This window comes from Geotrypetes seraphini, chromosome 8, assembly GCF_902459505.1.
Source record: "Geotrypetes seraphini chromosome 8, aGeoSer1.1, whole genome shotgun sequence".
Classification (NCBI taxonomy): Eukaryota; Metazoa; Chordata; class Amphibia; order Gymnophiona; family Dermophiidae; genus Geotrypetes; species Geotrypetes seraphini.
In genome coordinates, this window is record NC_047091.1 from 99,074,464 (window position 1) to 99,098,670 (window position 24,207).

A 24,207-nucleotide genomic window follows, 5' to 3' on the forward strand; every position below is an offset into this window, starting at 1 on the left:
ATTCTTCTCTTTTTCTTTATTTCCAGAAGGAATTAAGCCTGCCACGCCACAGGAAAACGTGAGTAAACACCAGAACATTAAAAACACTGTAGCCAGTGAATAAAGGAGTGGTCTAGTGGTTAGAGCAGCTGCCTCAAACACCATGGGGTTGTGAGTTTGATACCCACGGCAGCTCCTTGTGACTCTGCGCAAGTCACTTCATTGTCCCAGGTACAAAATAAGTACAGTGGTATCTTGGTTTGTGAGCATAATTCATTCCAGAAGCATGCTCGTTAACCAAAGCGAGTTTCCTTATAGGAAGTAAGGGAAAGTCACTTGATTGCTTCCACCCCCATGAGCCCCTCGCCTGCGAATCAGCATCGCTGCCCACGAACGCCCCCCCCCCCCCAAGAACCAGCATCACCTGCCCAAACCCAAACCCTTACCCCGATCTGGCATCGGCATGCAGCACCAACCCACAGGACGTGCCAGTGACTGGAGATCCTGCCTCTTGCCGCTGGGCTGGGCTTTGAGCATCTGCACATGCTCAAGGCCTTCTGGCTCCCGCTGACTATGAGATTCTCGGGGAGAGCGGGAGCCAGAAGGCCTTGAGCATGCACAGATGCTCAAGGCCCAGCCCAGCGGCAAGAGGCAGGATCTTCAGGCACCGTTACGTCCTGTGGGTTGGTGCTGGGTTTGGGCGGGTGGGCGATGCTGGTTCTTGGGGGGAGGGCTCACAAATCGAGTCAACGCTCAGTTTGTGAGGCATGATTTGCTTGAGTATTTTGCTCATCTTGCAAAACACTCGCAATCCGAGGTTTGACTGTACCTGTCTAAAACATGTAAACCACTTTGATTGTAGCCACACAGAAAAAAGCAATGCATCAAGTCCCAACCCCCATTACTCTTTAATTCACCTGCCATAGGCTTATACATTCTGTTATTTGTTGGAAACACTGTGGGATTGATTTGTTATCTTGTCCATCGTAATAGAAAAAGAGGTTAAAGCAGTGCACATTTATTGTTATCAGTGCTGTGTGTACATGGGGAGCCCTGATATGTACTCTTAAAGCCTCATGGCCTCATGTACTGAAGAGGTTGGGGTGTTTTTTTTTTTTCATTTTGTGGTCCTTAGTCATCTGGTCCTGGTTCTCTTTAACATGCAGTTTCTGTGGGTTGGCCTGGGGTGTCCTGGATCTATCTATCTCTTCCAACCCCCTGATTCACACCCACATATACAAGCCTGCAATACTGCCAAGCTTGGCACCACCGGGTAGGGATGAGCAATGGGGAGCCCATCTGGCACTATGGCAGCAGACCACGAACTGAGGAAACATAAGAACATAAGAAGTGCCTCTGCTGGGTCAGACCAGAGGTCCATCGTGCCCAGCAGTCCACTTGCGTGGCGGCCCAACAGGTCCAGGACCTGTGGAGTAGTCCTCTATCTATACCCCTCTATCCCCTTTTCCTTCAGAAAATTGTCCAATCCCTTCTTGAACCCTAATACCGTACTCTGTCCTATCACGCCCTCTGGAAGCACATTCCAGGTGTCCACCACCCGTTGGGTGAAGAAAAACTTCCTAGCATTGGTTTTGAATCTGTCCCCTTTCAACTTTTCCGAATGCCCTCTTGTTCTTGTAGTTTTTGAAAGTTTGAAGAATCTGTCCCTCTCCACTTTCTCTATGCCCTTCATGATCTTATAAGTTTCTATCATATCCCCTCTAATTCTCCTCTTCTCCAGGGAAAAGAGCCACGATTTCTCCAGTCTCTCAGTGTATGAAAGGTTTTTCATACCTTTTATCAAACGTGTTGCTCTCCTCTGAACCCTCTCGAGTATCGCCATATCCTTCTTAAGGTACGGCGACCAATATTGGACACAGTACTCCAGATGCGGACGCACCATTGCCCAATACAACGGCAGGATAACTTCTTTCGTTCTGGTTGTAATACCCTTCTTGATTATACCAAGCATTCTATTCGCTCTCTTAGTGGCTGCTGCGCACTGTGCCGTCGGCTTCATTGTTTTGTCCACAATTACCCCCAAGTCCCTTTCTTGGGTACTCTCATTCAATAACATCCCTCCCATCGTATTGCTGTACCTCGGGTTTCTGCTTCCTACATGCAATACTTTACATTTCTCTACATTGAACTTCATCTGCCATCTCATCGCCCACTCCCCTAGTTTGTTCAGGTCCCTTTGTAATTCTTTGCAGTCCTCTTTAGTCCGAGCACCATTAAATAATTTGATGTCGTCTGCAAATTTTATTATTTCGCACTTTGTCCCTATTTCTAAATCATTTATAAATATATTGAATAGCAGCGGTCCGAGCACCGACCCTTGCGGAACACCACTCGTGACCCTCCTCCATTACGAGTAGTGGAAAGAGTAGTTCATATCCAGATAATCAGAACATGTTCTGTGGCAGACATCATCTCTTCTATGTGTCTTATTCTACTTCAAATAGATTGTTACATAGTCTGGCTTTTGAACTGTTCTTAGGCTGACTCCAGTTTGAATCGGTGTTGACTGGCCAGAACAATTCTCAACCAATTGGAACTGGATTGGTCAGATTCAACCAGTTTGAACCAGTCGGAACTCATTATAATTATGAAATGCAATCCTCGTGCAAATTAAAACAGATCTACTACTACTACTACATCTACTCTCTCGTTATTTGTGAGAAAAATCAACAGTACCGGGCTGTATAATGAATATAAATGTTAATTTTTATCTGAGCCTCACAGACCCCCTGAAACTCATCCATGGACCCCCAGGTTAAGAACCCCTGGTCTATATGGTGGCTCAGAGTCTTCCCTCGCTGGATCCTACATTTTTCCCAGCTCAGAGCAGCTGGGAGATGGCGGAGGGGTGAAGAGAGGAAGGAGTCTGGGAAAGGCTTTGTGAAAGCAGATAACGAGAAACCTCCTCAGCATGAAATGCTCCACTGAGCTATTTTTATCAGACCAGACAACACACCCAGCAGATAGCTGCCAGTATTTTTACAACACTGCTGTTCATGTTACTCTTGAGAGTTGAGGGATGCTTGTAAGTGTGTATGTGTACATGATCCAACCAACCTTTGGCTTCATAGAGCATCAGCAGGTTGTTTTGTTTGCTTCAGACTGCCCAGTCAAAGGAGAAAGATTTTTGGGCCAGCTCGGATTTTGAACTCACATTCTGATGAAATTGGTGCTGCCAATTCCATAATGCAAAAGGAAAGGGTTGTGAAACATTCAAGGCTGGCCTAAAATCTTCCTTCTGGTACTGGTAGCTTGGAAGCTCTGTGTTCTGCTGTCCCCACTTAAAAAATCTCCCAAATTCTATAAATGGCATCCAAAGGGTCAGTTATGTGAATAAACTAATTGGTTTAACTGGCTTCCAATTCCAGCAAGAATTCTATTTCAATTCTATTGTCTACTATTTAAAACTTTAAATGGAGACAGCCCGACCTACCTGAACAACCGCCTCATCCAAAAAAACTCAGCCAGGCATAGGAAAACGCACACCCCATTCATACCCCCTCCAATCAAAGAAGTCCAACGGAAAAAAATATATGATGGCCTCCTAGCCACTCAAGCAGCAAAACTAGACAACCAAATCTCCAATCTACTGATAACAACTCCAGACTATAAAACATTCAGAAAAGAAATAAAGACTATACTTTTCAAGAAATCCCTGAAAAAGACTTAACACCACAAGTTCCCTCTTTCCCCCCACTAACTCCCTGACCCCACAAAACAACCTGCTGTACTCTTTATCTTCCCTGGAAAAGACCAGATATTCTCCCTATCCCTCCTGAAAATGACCAGAGTGTGTGGCGCAGTGGTTAAAGCTACAGCCTCAGCACCCTGAGGTTGTGGATTCAAACCCACGCTGTTCCTTGTGACCCTGGGCAAGTCACTTAATGCCCTCATTGCCCCAGGTACATTAGGTCAGTGTTCTTCAACCTTTTTACACCCGTGGACCGGCAGAAAAAAAATAATTATTTTGTGGACCGGCAAACTACTAGGACTAAAATTTAAAAATCCCGTTTCCGCCCCATCTCCGCGAGCTCGGTCCCCACAAATCATCTGATCCCATCCACACAAGCCTCAGTTATGATTTTATATTGAATGTATTTTATTAAAGTATAAAAAGAAACAATATTCTGTACAATTGTCATTTTATAAATACAAATAATTCAGAGCAAGGATCAACAAAACCCCTGTCTCCCCTCCCCTTCACATATATCCCCTCTTCTATCAAGAAAACTGAACAAGCCAAATTATTACAGAATGCTACACAGAAATATCATGCTAACAGAATACTGAAGTAACACATGACAGGAATAGTTTTAGGGGAGTGCAACTAGGGCAACTGCCCCCTGGTCAGAGAGCGCCCTAAGCCAGCTGAAAGCTAAAGAAGCATTGCCTGGGTTTTGCAGTCCCCAGTTATGTCTAACACCAGCTCTAGCAGGATATATATTTCAAATCTGATATATTCTAATTACAAAATAGAAATAAAATTATTTTTTTCTACCTTTTGTCATCTCTGGTTTCTGCTTTCAATCTTTTTTTCACTCTCTTCCTTCCAGCGTATGCCCTCTCTGTCTCTTCAATCCAGCATCTGCCCCTTCCATCCACTATCTGTCCTCTCCCCCTTCCATATGGTATCTGTCTTCTTTCTATGTCCCTCTCCCCTTTCCATCCAGCTTGTGCCCCTCTCTCCTATTTACATGATTCATTCCAGCTTCACTGCTCTCTTCATTTTTATCTCTCCTACACCAGATCTATCATCGTTGTCCCTCTGCTTATTTTTCTGCTGACCCCTTCCTATCATCAATCTCTCTACTTTCTTATGCCTGTGTCTCCCCTTCCCCTCCTCTAATCTCTCTGCCAGCTGTTTCCTTCCTTTTTTCATTCTCCCTTCCCTCCTCCTCCTGTCCAGCAGTAACTCTCTTCCCTTCCTCCCCTCCCAGCAGCATCTCTCCGTCTCCCTCTCCAGTAGCAGCTGTCCCTTTTTTTTCTTTGCCCAGCAGCTTCCCAGATTCCTTTCCCTCCTACCCTCCCAGAAGCATCTCTCCTTCTTCTTCTCCCTGTCCAGTAGCAGCTGTCCCTTTTTTTATCTTGCCCAGCAGCTTCCCAGATTCCTTTCCCTCCTCCCCTCCCAGAAGCATCTCTCCTTCTCCCTCTCCAGTAGCAGCTGTCCTTTTTTTTCCTTGCCCAGCAGCTTCCCAGATTCCTTTCCCTCCTCCCCTCCCAGAAGCATCTCTCCGTCTCCTTCTCCCTCTCCAGTAGCAGCTGTCCCTTTTTTTCTTAGCCCAGCAGCTTCCCAGATTCCTTTCCCTCCTCCCCTCCCAGAAGCATCTCTCCTTCTCCCTCTCCAGTAGCAGCTGTCCTTTTTTTTCCTTGCCCAGCAGCTTCCCAGATTCCTTTCCCTCCTCCCCTCCCAGAAGCATCTCTCTGTCTCCTTCTCCCTCTCCAGTAGCAGCTGTCCCTTTTTTTCTTAGCCCAGCAGCTTCCCAGATTCCTTTCCCTCCTCCCCTCCCAGAAGCATCTCTCCTTCTTCTCCCTATCCAGTAGCAGCTGTCCTTTTTTTTCCTTGCCCAGCAGCTTCCCAGATTCCTTTCCCTCCTCCCCTCCCAGAAGCATCTCTCCGTCTCCTTCTCCCTCTCCAGTAGCAGCTGTCCCTTTTTTTCCTAGCCCAGCAGCTTCCCAGATTCCTTTCCCTCCTCCCCTCCCAGAAGCATCTCTCCTTCTTCTCCCTATCCAGTAGCAGCTGTCACTTTTTTTCCTTGCCCAGCAGCTTCCCAGATTCCTTTCCCTCCTCCCCTCCCAGAAGCATCTCTCCTTCTTCTTCTCCCTGTCCAGTAGCAGCTGTCCCTTTTTTTATCTTGCCCAGCAGCTTCCCAGATTCCTTTCCCTCCTCCCCTCCCAGAAGCATCTCTCCTTCTCCCTCTCCAGTAGCAGCTGTCCTTTTTTTTCCTGGCCCAGCAGCTTCCCAGATTCCTTTCCCTCCTCCCCTCCCAGAAGCATCTCTCCTTCTCCCTTTCCAGTAGCAGCTGTCCCTTTTTTCCCCTGCCCAGCAGCTTCCCAGACTGATAGTGGTTTTCTCCCCTCCTAGCAGCTCTTCTTACTTCCCAGCGCAGCGATTCACGAAGGCAGCCTCGGGTCCTTTGTTGGGTCGCGCCGCCTCTGAGGAAAGAGGAAGTTGCATCATCAGAGGCAGCCGCGACTCAGCAAAAGCCCCGAGGCTGCCTTCGTGAATCGCTGCGCTGGGAAGTAAAGGAGAGCTGCAGAGAGGGGAGAAAGCCACTGTCGGAGGCTCCCTAAGATCTCTCCGGCCCAGCGCACGCTTCCGATGCTGATCTTGCCGGTATGCGCGGACCGGCAGGAAGTTCAAATGAGTCAATCTTGCCGGTCCTGTGCGGACCGGCAAAAATTTCCTGCGGACCGATACCGGTCCGCGGACCGGCGGTTGAAGAACTGTGGATTAGATCGCCAAGACAAAGTGAGTCCTGGGTGATCGACTCACTTTGCCTTGGCGAGCTACTGGCGCCCCTGCCTCGGGCTCCCTGTCAGCTCCGGGCCCCTGAATGCAGGACTGGTAGTACTGCCCTGATGGCGGCCCTGCGGCACACCAGGCAACATCTCGCGGCACACTAGTGTGCCGCGGAACAGCGGTTGAAAAACACTGCATTAGGTAGATTGTGAGCCTGCCGGGACAGACAGGGAAAAATGCTTGAGTACCTGAATAAATTAATGTAAACCATTCTGAGCTCCCCTGGGAGAATGGTATAGAAAAGTGAATAAATAAAAAAAATAAATATAACTCTTTTGTAATTCGCCTTGAACCGCAAGGTAATGGCGGAATAGAAATCCCTAATGTAATGTAATAACCAGGAAGAGAATGATATGGAGCCATGAAACTTACAAGTTATTCCACACTTTTCTTGACACTTTTCATGTGGAATAACTTGTAAGTTTCATGGCTCCATATCATTCTGTTCTTGGTTGGGCTGAGAACTTTTCAGCAGTCCCCCGTAATTAGCCTTAACAACCGCTAATTGACACGAATTACTACTCTGTACCCATCTTCTGTAACTTGCGCACCTAATTCATCTCATGCACCACTCCAAAGAGGATGTGGCCAAGGGAGGGCATGGGCATTCCCAATAGTGCTGCCCAATTCATGGCAGAGGGAAGCCCTGGCAGGGCAGGCCAGAAGCAGCCTGTTCAGAACGCTGCCTCTTCCTGCCAGCCACTGCAACTGCTGCTGCTGCTTTGGGAGGCCTGTATGCCAGATCTCACGGTGGAGGGGGTTGATCGGAAGGTGCTGCACAGGGGAATGGGAGGGAGGGACGGAAAATTGCTGCACATAGGGATAGGAAGGTTAGAAAGCTGCTGCGCATGGGAGGAGAGGAAGAATTGTTGGACATGGAGTGGAGAGGAAGGGAGAGATGCAACAGGTAGAAAGGGGTGAGTGGGAGAAATCCTGCATATGATGGAGAGGAGGGAGAAATGTTGGCCATAGGATGGAGGGCAGGGAGAAATGGTGCATGGGGAGAGAAAGAAATGTTGCACATGATAATGGAGGGGAGGAAGAAAGAAATGCTGCATGGAGGAAAATAGAGAGGTTTGATCCAGGGCACAAATCAGAGAGCGAAAAAGATGGTAGACAGTAGGAAAGAAACAGAAAAGTTGGATATGGCAGTTGGAAGGGAAGGTACAGAGATGGAAGATGGATGGTGAGCACAGAGAAAGAACAAAACATCACATGGGCAGGAGACCCTGGTGAGTGAGTTAACAGAAGACAACAGAAACCAGAGCCTGGGACCAACATGATTTGAATAATAAAATGACCAGACAACAAAAGGTAGAAAAAATAAAATTATTTTCTATTTTGTGATTATAATATGTCAGATTTGAAATGTGTATCCTGCCAGAGCTGGTGTTAGACTGCAAATATGAGCTAGGACCTAACAGAGAGAGGAAAAGTCTTTTTTGTTTATTTTGTTTACAACATAGTGCCGGGGTGGGGTTGGAGAGGGCAAAGGGGGGAGGGGTGGTGAAGAGGCTACAAAATAAACCTGCCAGGACATTGGAAGAAAAAAAACCCAAAAAACACCTAATTGAACAGGAAAAGTGAATCAAATCAAAAATCAATTCAACGGGCCAAATCAAACCGAAAAATTTTTCCCTGAATCAGGCAGCACTATTTCCCAGGATTTAGGTGCAGAGTTATAGAATATTTCCATTTCCTATGAGCGTCGGAGCTATTACTGCCACAGCCGGCGCTAAAAACCGTGCTACGGTTATATTTTTCTATGATCAGCTTCTTTTTTCACATTGTACTAGAACTCTTGTTTCATTTCATATCATTGAAATGAAAAGTGTCAAGAAAAGTATGGAATAACTTGTAAGTTTCATTCTTTTCTTGATTATATAGTAACATAGTAAATGACGACAAATAAAGACCCAAATAGTCCATCTAGTCTGTCCAACCTTACCCTCTCTTTAAATTACTGATTTAATTTAAATTTTCCTTTTTCTTAGCTATTTCTGGGCCAGAACCCAAAGCTCTGCTCGGTACTGTGCTTAAGTTCCATCTACTGAAGTCTCTGTCAAAGCTCACTCCAGCCCATCTAATCCATCTCAGCCTTCAAAGCCCTCCCCAGCCCATCCTCAACCAAATAGCCATATAGGGACACAGACCGTGCAAGTCTGCCCAGTACTGGCCTTATTTCTTCACTATATACCATTATTTTCTGATTTGATATCTTCTGTGTTTATCCCACGCTTTCTTGAACTCTGTCACCATTTTCCTCTCCACCACCTCCCTCGGGAGCGCATTCCAGGCATCAACCACTCTCTCTGTAAAGAAGAATTTCCTTACATTACTGAGAACTTTTCCGCAGCCCCTCGTTTGTTTATCTTCACTAGACTGTAAGCTCTTTGGAGCAGGAACTGTTGTTCTTGTGCTCATATATCTTCTACTGCTGCTTAGTTTTAAAACTCTATTAGGCCTACACAGCACTGTACAATCTGGTGTATCCATTTCCTGTCTCATGGTAACCTATCTGTTATACTCATATTACTACAGCAGTGTGTCTCAAAACTGCAGGTCAGGATCCCAAAAGGGGTAACAAGTCATAACTTGGATGGGCTGTCCATAGTTACATCATGATTCTGCACTTCTGAGGGCTTACCTAATTTTATTTGGCTCCTATCATGGGGTCACAGTCACAAAAAGATAAGCACTAAACTATAATATCTTTCTGCTCAGCCAGCAAGTCTGCCTTCTCAAGGACCAATGCTTAAAACTACAATGAACATAAATATGCAGTTATTGCCAGGTTTGCATTCACGTTATTGAGCACTAAATGATCAGAATTTTTGAGTGCAGATACTAACATGCACTGTGCAGATGGCTGCAAATTGTATTGAAATATATTAAAATGGATATTAACGAAGCCAGTAAGTATTCCTTCACAATGCCGGGAGAGAAGCGCTGCAAAGCTTAGAAAGAAATGATGGATTATAACACTGAAAAGTTTTCTCCAGGTCAGGTGCAGCATTGAAGGTTTTGAGGAAAGGATTTATTGTTAGTGTTTCACATTGAATTGTCAGTTTGTCTTCTTTTAACAAGTGGAAGGAAGCTCCTTCAAATTTTAAAGGCAGACAGGAAGGAACAAACATGCACGTGTGTCAGAGCAAAACCAAAAATAAAAGCACACATCTGCACCTGTTCTGCGCCTACATATGAGCCTCACAAAAATCCCATGTGCTAATATTTGTGAGGCCCAGGCACTGAAGGAAAAGAGCCAATGGCTGTGGATACTTATGTTTTTTGTCTGCTCATGTGCACAAGAGCTGTTCGTACTGCACAATCTTTTGTGCACAAGTGCCAGGCACATATCTCATCGCCCCTCCCCCCCTTGGTGAGTGTGGCACAGTGGTTAAAGCTTTAGCTTCAGCACCCTGGGGTTGTGAGTTCAAACCCACACTGCTTCTTATGACCTTGGGCAAGTCACTTAATCCCCCCACTGCTCCAGGTACATTAGAGAGATTGTGAGCCCACCAGGACAGACAGGGGAAAATGCTTGAGTACCTGAATAAATTATTGTAAACATTTTGAGCTCTCCTGGGAGAATGGTAAACAAAATGAATAAATAAATAAATAACAGCATAAAATTTGCTTTGAGCATCAATTAGCTTTTTTTTTTTTTTTTTTTTTTTAACATTACTGCTACTATATGCAGCTTTGCATACATACCTCGGTGCTTTTTGAGAGAATGCAGAACTACAAATCCCTAGGTGCACTGGGAGGAAGGGTGAGGAGTAAAACCAAGACTGGATATTCATGGGCCTTGTACTATGGGGCTGTCTAGCCACCTGAGGATAAAACAATACATGCTGCTAAACTGGTCCTTTTTTTTTTGTTAGAGCTTCCAAGCTATTCAATTCTAGGGAGATTTCGGACCAGTCCTGGATTTCTGGCAACCTTATCCTGATGTAGTATGAGTTCTGGGGGACTACAAATCCCACACTGCACAGGGATGGAGTTTAATACCAGGACTGGCCAAAAAGTCTTCCTCATAGAACTAGGTCATTTGGCAGCGCTGTTTTTCCAGTTTATAAATGTATTTTCCTAAATCTGTTGCTCACTTTTTCAAGGTTGCTTATAGAAAACTAAAATTATTAACCCTTAAAAATTACAGAAATACCTCTAGAAATATGAGGTAATGCGCAGGATGAAAACCAGTGCCCCCTCCCAGCCATGATTTTCCTTCCTCTCTCTGCTCCAGGTGGAGTTTGAGAATGCTTGAAATTTCAGAAAAGGATGAAGTACTTGCAGGATGCACAGATCCTTTCCCCTAGGAGTGTCTGGATCCTAGGTTTCTGTGACCCTCTGCCCCCTGCTCTTTAAACTGTGCAAACGATTTCAATAACTTAAAACAGCTTCAAGAAGTCACAGAACAGCCAGGAGACAAAGGATTTTATTCACGCCTTGTAGTGCCCATATTAAAAAAAGAAGCAAACACTACCTACAAACTCCACAATACATTGTAAGGCAAGTTATAAACCCAGGAGTAGCCTAGCTGCTTCTCTGCAGGAGAAGCTGTGGAAGGTGGAGAAAACAGATCTTTGACTCCTTCAGTTTAGGCATGGCAGAGTGCCACAGTGCCCTTGCCAAGAGATAACATCGTAGTACTGTATATCTGTATGACTCCCTTGTACAAACAACCCTGTGTAAATTAGAATTTGCAAACTTCTATACATACACGCGCGTGTGCCTCTCTCACCTACTGGCCACTGTACAGTATGTCGAACATGGATGATAATACCAGTAGGGAACAGGCGGGCAACACAGGCAGAGGAGGCGGAATGCAGCCGTCAGCTTCCTACACACACAGTGACACTCTCACAAACATGCAGCACACTCACACAGCCATGAAATCCAGAAGAGACAAGCTGAAAATCCCCTCTCTGACGTTAGAGTGAGTATCTTCCCTTCTACTTACTGCATGAAGATTAATTTCTTTTTCAGGAATTCTTCTGTCAGAAATATAGCTGCAGAGGGGTGACAGATATAAGAATGAGTGCAACTCAGTGTCCTTTTCCAGTCTTTTTCTTCTATGGGTTTCGATTAGGGCCATGGGGTGGCGATGGGCAGAGCGAAGGAGGGTAGTAGAATTGTATTTTGTATGGCTGGGTTTTTTTAAAAAATAGGGGGGGGGAGATCAGAAGAACTTGATAAATGCTGGTTGGAGAAGGAGCCTTCGGGTATTCAGGTCGCCACAGTACAGAGCCATGGCAAGGGGTGGGCGATCGGGAGCAGCCGCCCAAGCCTGGCGGGGGGAGGGTGGGAAGATTAACTGAAATGTAAGTGTGGGTCGGCAGTAGATAAGGAGCCCAGATCTGTTCAGCTCTCTTTGTGCCCTTCAGATTTGCAGGAGAACAAAGGGAAACAGGAATAAAAAGCGGGGACTTAGCAGGGGAGGGGGTTTTGCTGCAAACATGCTGCCTGCCCTCGGCTCTGAATCTATAGTACGGACATGCTTGAGCTGACTTTTCCCTGTAGTGTTCTATCTGAAGTCGGAGATGAAAAGTGGGTGAGGAGCACATGAGGTCTGAAATCCTTTCCCCTTATTTTTATTTTCCGGCTGTCCACACCCAGGATTCTTCCTGAGGGATGGCACAGCTGGGGGCTCCATCTCTGCAGCACAGACAGATCACTACGGGATCTATAGCCGCTGTTTCTGGTTGCTAAGAAACCACATTTTGATAGCCTGTAATTAAGGGGAACGAGCGGTTAATGCCTTTTATGTCTTTTTTTAAAAAAAAATTCTCTCGAGGCATTGTTCATCGATTCAGTGTCCTATGATAATCTAAGGCCCATTATTCCTTTGTTGCGGGTCTCCCATGACACGCCTACTTGTGTCTAGGGTTTCCCCTTTCCTAGCCTCATAAATCCCTGCGGGTATCCTTTCAGCCTCTTTATGAAGGATTTTCTTTTACAAAAGCAAAGGAAAAAATATAGATGGAGGGATTTCCTTTTATTTGAAACTAAAATCCGCGGTTCATTCCATCCCAGGATCAATTCAAACAGCAGCTCAAGCAGAAGAAAAGCTTCTGTGCAATGAGGCATGTTTCTGCTATTCTCAGCCTCTGACATTGGCTGGAATATTGCAGGGAGATTCTGTTGTGCAAGGCAGGTGGGTTTCACTGTTATGTCAGCCAGGACTAGGTTGACAGGCATAGTGGTGAATAGACAACTCCTTGGCCACACTAGCCTTTCTCCCAGACACTAGAGGTGAGCAGATGGCTCCAGATCCTATATGGACAGGCTGAGCTAATCCTGGTTTTACCTTCCATGTATGTGGGAATTGTAGTTAACATAAGAATAGCCTTACTGGGTGAGCAGATGGCTCCAGATCCTATAGGGACAGGCTGAGCTAGTCCTGGTTTTACCTTCCATGTATGTGGGAATTGTAGTTAACATAAGAATAGCCTTACTGGGTCAGACCAATGGTCCATCAAGCCCAGTAGCTCGTTCTCATGGTGGCTAATCCAGGACCCTAGGACTTGAGGGGACAGTAAATGACAACTCTCCAGAGAGCAAGAGGAGTGACCGGTAGGGCGTTGTATATGGGAGAAGTTATAACCCCCATGGGAGATGGAAGCAGCTGAAGTGGAGTCCTCAGGATGGATCCATGTCTCAGTTAGAGCAAGTACGTGGAGGGACTGGGAGATAAAGAGGTCATGAATGTAGGACAGTTTGTTGGAGGCAGAGTGAACATTCCACAGGGCACATGAGAAGGGGAGAGTGGAGAACGGAAGGAAAGGACTAGGAATAAGGTTGGTGCGGTTACACACGTGGGGAAGCAGATGATGTGGAGGGCCAGGACTGAGATTAATATCCCCCGCATTGAGCAGGAGAAGGAGTAGAAGAGTGCTTCAAAGCAAAGGGGAAGTGTGTCAGCAATGACGAAGACGGGAGGTACTCTCAGAGAAAGGAGAAGGATGAATGGAAGGGAGAAAATGTTTGAGCTTGAGAGCAGAGAATAAGGTAAATGACAAGATGACCGGAGAGGGGAAATGAAAAGGAGAACAGTAAGAACTTATGGGGGTGGAGTGGAAGGAGATAGGGAGTGAGAATGAGAAGCAGAAAGTGAATTGGAGCCATAGAGAGAAATAGAGAAAGGAAACAAACATACAGTATAAAGGAAATGTGGAGGTAAGAATAGGGAGGTGCCATCAGGAGGCATACCAAGGAGCACATGCTCAGTTGCATGCCACCCTGACAGGGGTTTGTTTAAGTAGGTTTATGAGGTCACCTGAGTACTTGATTGGCAGTTAGTAGGCGGGGCAATAACCAGCAGTAGGCACCAGTCAGAAGCAGCAAGGGGCGGGGTAACAAGCAGCAAGAGAGAGAGAACTGGATAAGTTGGTCTCTACACACAGTCTGTTCTGACCAGCTACAAGGAAGCCATTCAGGACAAGAGCAGAAATTCTCCAATGTTTTATTCTTCACCTCCTTGTTAATAATTGTGGTCTAATGAACAAGTAAAAAGGTTGAACATTTTACTTAAACTTGTTTGCTTGTGAAATTTATATCATTATCAGTGTGTTATGTTTCTGTAAACGAGTGGATACTTGTGGATTTTTTTTTTTTTTTCATAAACTGAAAAATAAAAGTATTTAAAAAGGCAGGGGTTTCAAGTCCATTGAAGCAATGAAGGATGGGACGAGTGTGCAAAGGAATGACCAGCTCAGGCTGTCCTCAATGACCTGAAGCTTTGTTGTCATGTTCAGTATCATCCTCCTTGAAACTGAAATTATATGAAAATGATTAGAGAGGCACAGGTGCACATATAGCAACATTATCAAGTGGAAAGAGCACCAAGCCCTTGAACAGATGGCATTAGATAAGGCTTTTCCACTTCTTCCAGGACCAGAGGTGATTATGGATTTCTAGGGTAATGATTAATATGATCAGAAGGTGTTGTTTTTATTGCAGTTCTGTTATATCCCTGGGACATTTCCAGATCTGGCTGGATACAATGTTCATTGTGTAGGGATGGGGCGAGGTTGAATGACAGATAGGTGCCAGCTCTGTGGGTGTTAGAGCACTCCCAATATTCTTTCCAGCACTGTCCAGGCATCAGAGCTGAAATCTTCCTATGTAGAGCTCCAGGGGAAAGTAAGAAGTAAGGCTGTTTCTCTTCAGCTACTGTTCCCACCTCCCCCTGCAGCCTATTGACCAGATATTCCTTAGCCAATAAGCTGCAAAGTAGGCAGGATCAGTAGCTTAGGAGACAACATCGGTCAGACATTCCTTAGCCAGTCAATAGCCCACAGGGTAAAGCAGAATGGAAGATTGGTTCTCCTAAGCTACTGGTCCTGCCTCCCCCTACAGCCGATTGGTTGGCTGAGGAATGTCTGAACAATGAGTTATCAGGGAGCAGAGGCATAGTTACCAGGTCTGCGGTTTTCTCGCCCAATTGGGCTGCTTTGGAACGCTGGTGGTGGGAAATTTTGAATAGCTGCGGGTTGTGGGGTTTTTTAACTAGTTTTAGATTTTTGTTGCTGTAATTTGGGCTATATCATGGCACGGAATTGTCGGCAAGTCGGCTCAGCATTCAGCAAATCAGCACTTAGTGCAGACCATGGGGTAAATTCACAAAGCTCACTGATCGTGTCCTGACCACTTTACAAGCGTTCTTCGACCCTGACCCGATTCACTAACCTGCCTGTTCCCATTCACACCCGATCCGATCCGCACATGCAAATGAGGGGAAATGGCATGCAAAGTAGGAAGGCAGCGATTCACTAAAAAGAAGAAGGAACACCAATTGGGCTGGCCGATCCAAAAAGAAGCGACTGCTGAGGACCAGTTGCTCACGTCCCTGCTGACTCTCCTGCTCTCTGCCGCCCCGACTCTCCTGCTCTCATATCCCAAAACAGCATAACAGCTCAAAACAGTGTTATTCAGATTGTACAGAAATCCCCCCAGAAACTCCCCACCCCACCCACCCCCTTCCAACAAATTTGTATACATGGGATTGTACTTCACTGTGTATGTACAGTATCTTTCTCTTTGTTAAACACATTGAACTCTGAGGTATTGCAGTAAATAAATACATTTTTATGTTATGTATGTACTTACTATGGGATTACTATCTGAAACAGCAATTCGTATGGAGGTTGATTCTGTACGTTATATAACTACAAGCTCATCGGCACTTTCCATAGCAGGACAAGCTTATGGAATGCATTACTATGTAGTTTGCGCTTGTGTAATAATGTGGATGAGTTTTGTCATTTGCTTAAAACACAGTTAATTGTGCAAGCGTATTTCTAATAAAAATGTAACTGCTAACCACTGTAAAATGTTGAGGCTGTTTTGTATGTATTGTGTTTTGTAATGAAATTAAATATCTCAGTCGTTAATATGGCATTGATCAACCATACATAGGAACATCCCCTAGATCAATGTCCCACACAGTCTTAGATGTTTTTGATAATCTAACAGGGCTTCAGACATGCCATTCGGCCACCTCACATTTTTCTGGTAACCCAATGGCTATGGCTTCTTTATTTGCCCTCTCCATGTATTAATTTTCATATTTTTGTATTTTTTATAATTTTTATAATAAATTTCCTTATTTTAAAGTACTTAGTGCCAATATAAATATCAATAACTTAATCTTTGTAACTAAAAACTTATCTTAAATGTTTGCATTGCTCGTTTCTCTCTCTCTTATCACGTCGGGAAAGGGACCTGTCACACATCGACATGTTTCGTCGTTAGGCTGCTTCAAGAAAAAGTCCCCCTTTTCAAACTTATCTGAACCATCCCGATCTGCACAATCTCTGCCAGATTAAGTTATTGATATTTATATTGGCACTAAGCACTTTAAAATATAAGGAAATTTCTTATAAAAATTATAAAAAATACAAAAATATGAAAATTAATACATGGAGAGGGCAAATGAAGAAGCCATAGCCATTGAGAAACATTGGGTTACCAGAAAAATGTGAGGTGATCGAATGGCATGTCTGAAGCCCTGTTAGATTATCAAAAACATCTAAGACTGTGTGGGACATTGATCTAGGGGATGTTCCCTTGTAATGAAATTATGCATGTTTGTAACCGCTTAGGTTTCAGGGGGGAAAAGAAATTTTTTAAATAAAGAAATTTCAAATAGAATATAAAAAGCATTATATAAAAATATATTAGTTAGCAATTCAACAGGAGAAATTAACATACTGTAGTGGAGATTAGAATGTGCATAGCATTAAATAATTTAGGTAACTATATACGGTAGTTTCCGCAGCACAAAAATGTGAGTGTGTCACAGAAGGAGCTACGTGATTAAGTCAATGTGGTTTTTATTCAAAGAATGCTCAGTGAGCACAAATGAGTCATAATTTGGAAGATTTAATTATTTTTGACTGTTTGAGTAAATTTCAGAGGCATAACTTCTGTTTATCAAGGTGGCGTAGGGTTGGCAGAATAACAAACATCTTAATCATACGTATTTTCTCCAACAGCAATATGTTTTATCTTGAATTTCAAAGTTGCTCCCATCAGAAACACAAGATAGTTGTTTAAGTTACAGTTGGACAATAAGGGGCTGAGTCGATACATGGCGCCTAAATCGGCTGGCACCGAGAAAAATGGCGCCGGCCGGGTGTCAATCACACTTAGGCACCATTTACAGAATCCCGGCTAGCGGTACCTGAAATGTAGGCCAGGGTTTTGAAGGCCTACCTTTCAGACGCCTAAGTTTTGGGAGAATCACCCACTTAGACATTAGGTGCCACTAAGTGGCAATTTTATTTTATTTTTTAACTGATTATTGAGGCTATTAAGGGTATTTTGCCAATTAAGGCCCTCTTATATTGAGCCATGGTAAAGGTTTCTACTGCAGCCCAGAGAGCTAAATGCTCCAATGCTGCTCTGATGGTAGAAACCTCTACCACAGCTTAGTGAAATGGGGGTGGGGTGCGGAGTATGTTAGGCACCTAAGAGGCGCTTAACTTTAGATGCCTTTTATAGAATCAGCCCCTAAATGTTGAAGTAGACAGAGGTTGACTATTTTTGTCATCGGGTGCTGAGGTAATGTATAGCTTGTGTTAGCCTTGCAGGATATTACCAAAAGTACTGTGCTTTCAGAATTGTTGTCAAAAGCAGTATATCATCATTTAAGGAAGGTGTTTCACAGTTGTATAGTCTGATCAGATTTGGTATTGTGAGCTGTATCTTGATGTGCTTGTAGTCGTGTTATTCTGAATAGAATCCACTATGAGACCAATATTAACACCAATAAATCCCCAATGATAATGCATGCAATATCATACTTTCTCTTCACCATACCATGTTATTTCTTAGCTATACATTAAATTATTACTTCGCGAGATCTTCAGATGTACTTCACATGAGCTACGTTTTAGTGCTACATGCAATTTTGTGCACTGCAATCGTCATGCGATCAAGCGCTCTTTTTTAAATTATTTTTTACTTTATCAAATCCCAGAAAGTCTAAAGCCTACACTATCAATTAATTGTAGAAAATGATATTCTGAATGGAATGACACACACGTTCCTCAGGTGAAATGAATTCCTTTTGTACAATGAACTTGAGGACTATGACAACATTTTCAAGGAATCTAGATATTCTTGAAGTGTTGCAGGATCTATGAAAGAGGATGTTTGTTTTGTGAAAACGATATTGCATTCGGGCAGGACACATAAAACATTTTGGGCATTTTTCAAAACACAAAAATGTCCAGAAAAACATCTTAAATCAACACTTGGACATTTTGCTTGGCAAAAGAAGTGTTGATTTTGGAAACAAATAATTTTAGACATCTTGCGGGACATTTGCCCTGCAGGACATCTAAGTCATAAAGGAAAGGGGCATGTTAAAGGTGTGTTTTGGGCGGGATTTTGTTGTGCCGGCTTAGACTTGGACATCTTGCGGTGATAATCGAACTTTTCGCAAGATTCCTGGATGGAACTTAGACATTCTGACCTAGACCTGTTTTAGAAACGTCTAAGTGCCAAAAAGGTACCTAAGCTGACCAAGTGACCACTGGAGGGATTAAGTTATAACTCCCCCAGTGGTCACTGATCCCCTTCCCACCCTTAAAAATCAGAATTAAACAGCACATACCTGTCTGTAGAACAGTAGCACTTAGTATGAGAAATTCTAGTACAGATGTCTTAAGTAGCCTGGTGAGTGTGCCAGTGAATTATAGAGAGGAAGAGCCAGACCCATAAGGTACTCTAACCACAACATTTATGGTGGAAAGTATGAACCCACAAAAACCCAACTAAATCCTATTATACTGCCATAAAGTTGCCCCTTGCAGCCATAAGGGCTATTGGGGAGGTAGACAGGTGGGTATAGTAGATTTTGGGGGAGTTTTGGAGGGCTCTGCATAAATTATAAGGTTTATATTCTGGTGAAATGTATGTCTGGCACCCTTTATGCAAAGTTCACACCTAATAAGGTGCCCCACTGCTCTGTTGACATGTCTATGTGGCCAGTCCATTAGAATGGTGGACCCTCCCACGTCAAAAGTTGAACAGTAAGAGTTCCTAAGTCTTTTTTTAAATACTTTTCATCACTTCTAGTTGCGCTCTTATCATGTCTTTGAGAGCTTGCATTTCTTTAATAATTGGATCTGATAAAAAATGCTGGAGTCTCTGAGCACCATCTTGTCAGGTATGAGTGAATCAGACTTGTGTCTTTCTTGCCCTTATCTAAGAAACCGTGAAGATATTATTGCAAAAGAGAAGATGAACTTGAAAGGCAAAAATATTCTTGATGTTAGCCTTTGAATTGAAGAGAGCTCACTCCATGTGTCTGCTCAGCTTGAGAGCTGGCTTTGCTCCATCCAGACAGTTCTTTCATTTTCTCATGGCATCTGCAGACTCAGAGGCAGGGCTAGAGCAGATGAATCCTGAGTTTTGTGTTAAGGTGTCACCTTGAGATTTTGATAATTAGACTCAACAACCAAGATCACCTCAATATCCAAACCTTTCCAGAGCCACAAGAGTAGTCTTAAGGGATGGCAATCCTAGCCAAAGCCCCTGGGCTTTCAGAGAGCTTCATTATTATTAAAAATGTATAATGACATATTGCCAGGTCAAAAAAAATATAAAGCAATTTATGGAAGATCTTCACTCAGCAAGTACTGCCAATTTATCTTTGGTCCTTATCTACAGCTGCACATTGTTCTCTGATTCAAATTATGTTTATGTGTACAAATCCAAAAAATACCCTGGCCTCGTTAGTCAGTTTGGGCTATTATCGATTCAGTCATCAATGTAGCATGCAACACATGGTGATGATGACAAATTATATATACTAGTTGATGAAGAGGGCAGTGCAGCTGATAATGTTATAATGCCAGTTGGTGCAGCATTACTCGACAACGTAAAAGTAAGCATATTAAGCAAAGACAATGCTGAATATGGAGAAATTGACACTGATAGACCTAATGAACAGCAAACTGGTGCCAGTGATGCATCAGGCTGCAGTGACCCAGCAACTTGGCCTTTAAATATTTCTGATTCATTGTGAATTGAGTTGGAAAAACAAGGATCATATACAATTACTGACTTTCAGTTTCCTTTTAATGATAAAATAAGTCAATTTACTGAGGACAATAATTATTTACTGCAAATTACAGAATGATGAAGTTATTGAATGCAGCTGGCTCATTTACTCAAAATGGTGGGTGGACTGTTGTTTTCTGTTTTTCTTGGAAGCTTTTTGGATGTTTCAAATCCCACCTGACTGAGAATGGTTATAGCAACTGGAAGAGCATTTCTTCTCAGCTGCAAGGCCATGAATGCATGTAAAACCATATGGAATCAATGCAAAAATGAAGTTTTTTGCACAACTTGTCGGAAACAAATACAGCACTTGATGTGCATGTGCAGAAATTTTTCAATGCTCTGTGGGGAAAAACCAGGAAGGACATAAACTCTCCATTGCTACCAGAACACTGGACAAGTCTGCATTAAATAGGTTCCCTAACCTGTCTTATAGACTCCACAGCCAGTCGCATTTCCAGAATATCCACAGTGAATATGCATACATATGATAATTTTTTATGCACTGGAGACACAGTATATGCAAATTTATCTCATGAATATTCATTACAGATACTGTATGCTGAGAGCCTAGCTGATTGTGGGGGGTCCCCAGAGCAGGTTTGGGAAAGATAGTCTTCCAGTGGTTTGGCTGCTTGACAATATGGTCAGAGGGTTGTACTTGTATATTTAAAGTGCAACTGAGAGTACTGGGAATGCTTTCAATGTGGAAATCTTTAGGGTGCAGCTGACTGTGTCTCTACTCTGACCTCTGTATCTAACTGACCCAAAGTTAGTATAATCTTAGTTGAAACTTTAGCTAGAGTGGCTTTCAGGAGTGCCTAAACTGGCTGAAATATGTTGGAACTTACACTGGTATGGTGCCTCTTGCTTTACAGTTTATCTCCCAGTAACCTGAGTCCCACCCTCTTGAGCCCTTGCAGTCCCTGCAGCCCGAGCAGCCCTTTACTAACACTTCATCCATGGAGGTAAGGAGATGTTTGATTTTACTAATCTTGACTATTCCTACCCGTGAATGGGGGGTGGGCAGGGGGAGAGATGGTTGAGTCAGAAAGAAGGCTGCTTTCCATGCTGGGATTTGCATAATATCTGTATTTATATTTCTGGGGTTCTGCTATAACAAAATGTCAGTAGATAAATTCATAGATCACTGCAAGCGGTGAGCCTATTTCTTGAAAGCTATTGAGTTAATATGATGAAAAGGTTTCAGCTATAACTCATTGGCTGACCTTTTATTTTCATGGGCTCAATATTGAGACCATGGGAGGGCAGCCTGGCAACCTTCCACAGTCTACGGTGAACCTGGATATTCAATTCCAGGACTGTATCCAACCACTGGCATTGAATAACTGGGTCAAAGCTCACCGCCTCAGACATAGCTGGCCAAGCCAATATTTAGCAGTTGACCAGCTAAGGCAAAGCGATGAAAGATAAACCTGCTTTTTAGATGAGTCTATCTAGCTGCTATCCTTAGCCAGACGCTGAATATTAATGGTGACTAGATATATTATAGCCGGTCACTGGCCAATCTGGTGAGCAGGATATTCAGTGAGAGATAGCCGTCTATCTCCCACTAAATATTGCTAGATAGCCAGCTAAGCGGTACTTAACCGACCATGAGCTGTTCCCAGCCAGTTAAATCCAGCTGAATATTGGGGGGGGAGGGACAGTGACTTATATCTAAGTGGGACAACACATTATTCTGCTACCCATGTTAATATGAGACCAAATTGATTAATTCAAATGCTGTGATCTAGGCATGACTGAAGTGAGTTTAGAAAGATCTTTATTGTCACTCTCAGGGCCAGATTTTCAAAACTTAAGGTTGCTGTTAACTCGGTCACTAAGCTGGTTCCAAATGGTTTAACCACATGCATTTTAGCGGTGGATTATTAAAATGGCTTATTGTGTTCTTTAGCGAGCTTTCTAGCAGTCTCCAAGACTGCCATGAAAATGGGCCCTTGAATATTGAAACGAGCGTTCCAGTAGATTCTTAAACATCGCCAAGTCATTCTCCAAGAGCGGCGTTGGCCTTTGGCGACAAAAATCAGCGACTGGTCCGGGGATGCCGGTACAGTGCCACCAGTGATGTGTGTTTTGACTGTGGCTAATGAAAAAAATAAATTACATAATTCTAATAAGTTATAATCTTTTTTTTTTAGTGGGAGTGGTAAAAGCACGCTTCTTGAGCGTGTGCTTTATAGCTCCCCTCGGCAGTGGGAGAGATGCTCACTCTCTCCCGCCGCCAAGCATCACACATCCCCTCGACAGCAAGCAAGATGCCCACCCTCTCCCAACCTGTGCCTCCAATGACCCCTGCCCTCTCCCCCATGCCTTACTTAGATGGCTGGCCAGAGGGATGCCTACTCCCTCCAGCCAGCAGGCCCGCATCTTCAAAATGGTGATCCTTCCTCTTCCCAGTGCATCCTGGAATGCACTGGGGAGGGGCCTGAGGCTCTGGTTGGCCTAGGTTGTATGGGTGCGGCCTTAGGCGTCCAGGCCTATTAGAGCCTTAAGCTCCTCACCAATGCATCTGGGGAGGGGCTTAAGCTCAGATTGGCTCAAATGCAAAAGGCCCTCCCATAGGAGGGGCCTTAAACAATGAAAATTCTGGTACCTTTATTATAGCTGACAGGGATCCTCAAGCCCTGCCTGCTGGAAAATGTCCTCCAGTAGTCAGAACAAGTCATTCCCCTACTTGCTGCAGCTGGTGGCACTGTCAACATGCTTCTACCACACCACCAGCACTATGCGTTCGCAATAACTGAGCGTATGTGGAAAGGGAAAGGCCAGTGCAGTGATACACTGCTTTTCCACAAACATTATCCAAGTGGGATATAATCCAGGATAAATAAAAAATATATATAAAACAAAAAGAACTCCAGTTGATGATAGGACAGCACACAATACATTTCACGCCCATTCAAATATTCCAATTAGAAAGAATAAAATACATAGACAATTTTGTTAGATTGTCCCACATTATCAGGCAATATCTATCATGCTAATACACATATTCAGGTTCATGTCCTCCTTATACCTACCATACAGGGATCAAGACTGCAAAAGCCTGCTGAAAAAAATGGACTTCTAGCGCTCTCCTGAAATGCGAATAAGACCACTCCACATGGAGACCTTTTGGTAAGGTGTTCCATAATACTGTCACCAAATAGAAGAAAAGTCCTTTGTGCATCGCCTCTAATCGAGCATTCTGAACTGCTGGAACCCGATGTAAAAATCCATACCCAACCGCAAATCTTTACTGGGCTTATAATGGACAATCAAATCACAAAGAGAAATAAGGGAGCTAGGGAGCTAGAATACACAACTTTGTGAATTAATAATAATACTTTAAAATGTAATCTGGTATTTCTGAGTCACACCATGTCCAAATTGATGCATTGCAAACAAAATAGCAGAAGATACCATTCGTAAGGAGATAAGGATAGATCAGTTATTTGAGGAGTGCAGAGATAGTTAGAAGGCTTGAGCTTGTAGGTTTCATGGTATAGGTACTGGTGAGATAGGGGTTCCTGGTTGAGTCTGATGGTTAATTGTTGTTAGGGTAAATGGAGTCAAAAAGGTAGGTCTTTAGTTTCCTTCAAAATGTTAGGTAGTTCGGTTCGATTCTGATGTTTGTTGGGAGACTTACATGCTTTTGTACCAATATATGTGAATGTGTTTTTAAATATGCATTTGTACTTGATGTTTTTTGTTGGGGGAAGGTTCAGCAGGAGTTTGTTGAGATTTCTGTGCGAAGAGGGCCATGTCGCAGTGCTTCTGTTAAGTATGTGGAACATTGTGCAGGAGATTTTGAAATTTATTCAGGCTGGGATAGGTAGCCATTGGAATTGTTTGTGATAAGTAGAAACTGAATTGTATTTCTTCAGTTTGAATATGAGTCTAATTGCTGTGTTCTGTATGAGCTGCAGTTTATGGGCTAGGGTGGTGTTGATGTCAGCGTATATGGAGTTGCAGTAGTCCAACTGTGTTAGGATTAGCATCTGTACAAGTATTGCACCCTAGAATATGGGAATGACCCGTTCTGGCCACCAGAGATCTTCTTCTAGCTGGTGGGACTTGAGGATCCTCACCAGCTCAGGTATCTATTT

At 43.7% G+C, this 24,207-nt stretch overlaps 2 protein-coding genes across 4 annotated transcripts in view; one reads left to right on the forward strand and one right to left on the reverse strand.

The window, feature by feature from the left end:
• IL12RB1 (interleukin 12 receptor subunit beta 1) overlaps positions 1-11,524 on the reverse strand; it is a 144,693-nt gene extending 133,169 nt beyond the window's left edge. Inside the window, exon 1 of the mRNA XM_033954934.1 lies at positions 11,484-11,524. The gene's annotated coding sequence lies outside the window, so the exon portion shown is untranslated. The remainder of the gene's footprint in view (positions 1-11,483) is intronic.
• MAST3 (microtubule associated serine/threonine kinase 3) overlaps positions 1-24,207 on the forward strand; it is a 254,908-nt gene that overhangs the window by 11,267 nt on the left and 219,434 nt on the right. Inside the window, exons 2-3 of one of the 3 annotated variants that reach the window (XM_033954928.1) lie at positions 27-58; positions 20,974-21,063. In XM_033954928.1, the coding sequence (XP_033810819.1) occupies positions 27-58; positions 20,974-21,063 (122 nt within the window). Of the gene's footprint in view, positions 1-26; positions 59-11,335; positions 11,460-20,973; positions 21,064-24,207 lie in introns of those variants that run through there. The other 2 variants (XM_033954927.1, XM_033954930.1) reach the window with 2 other exon arrangements.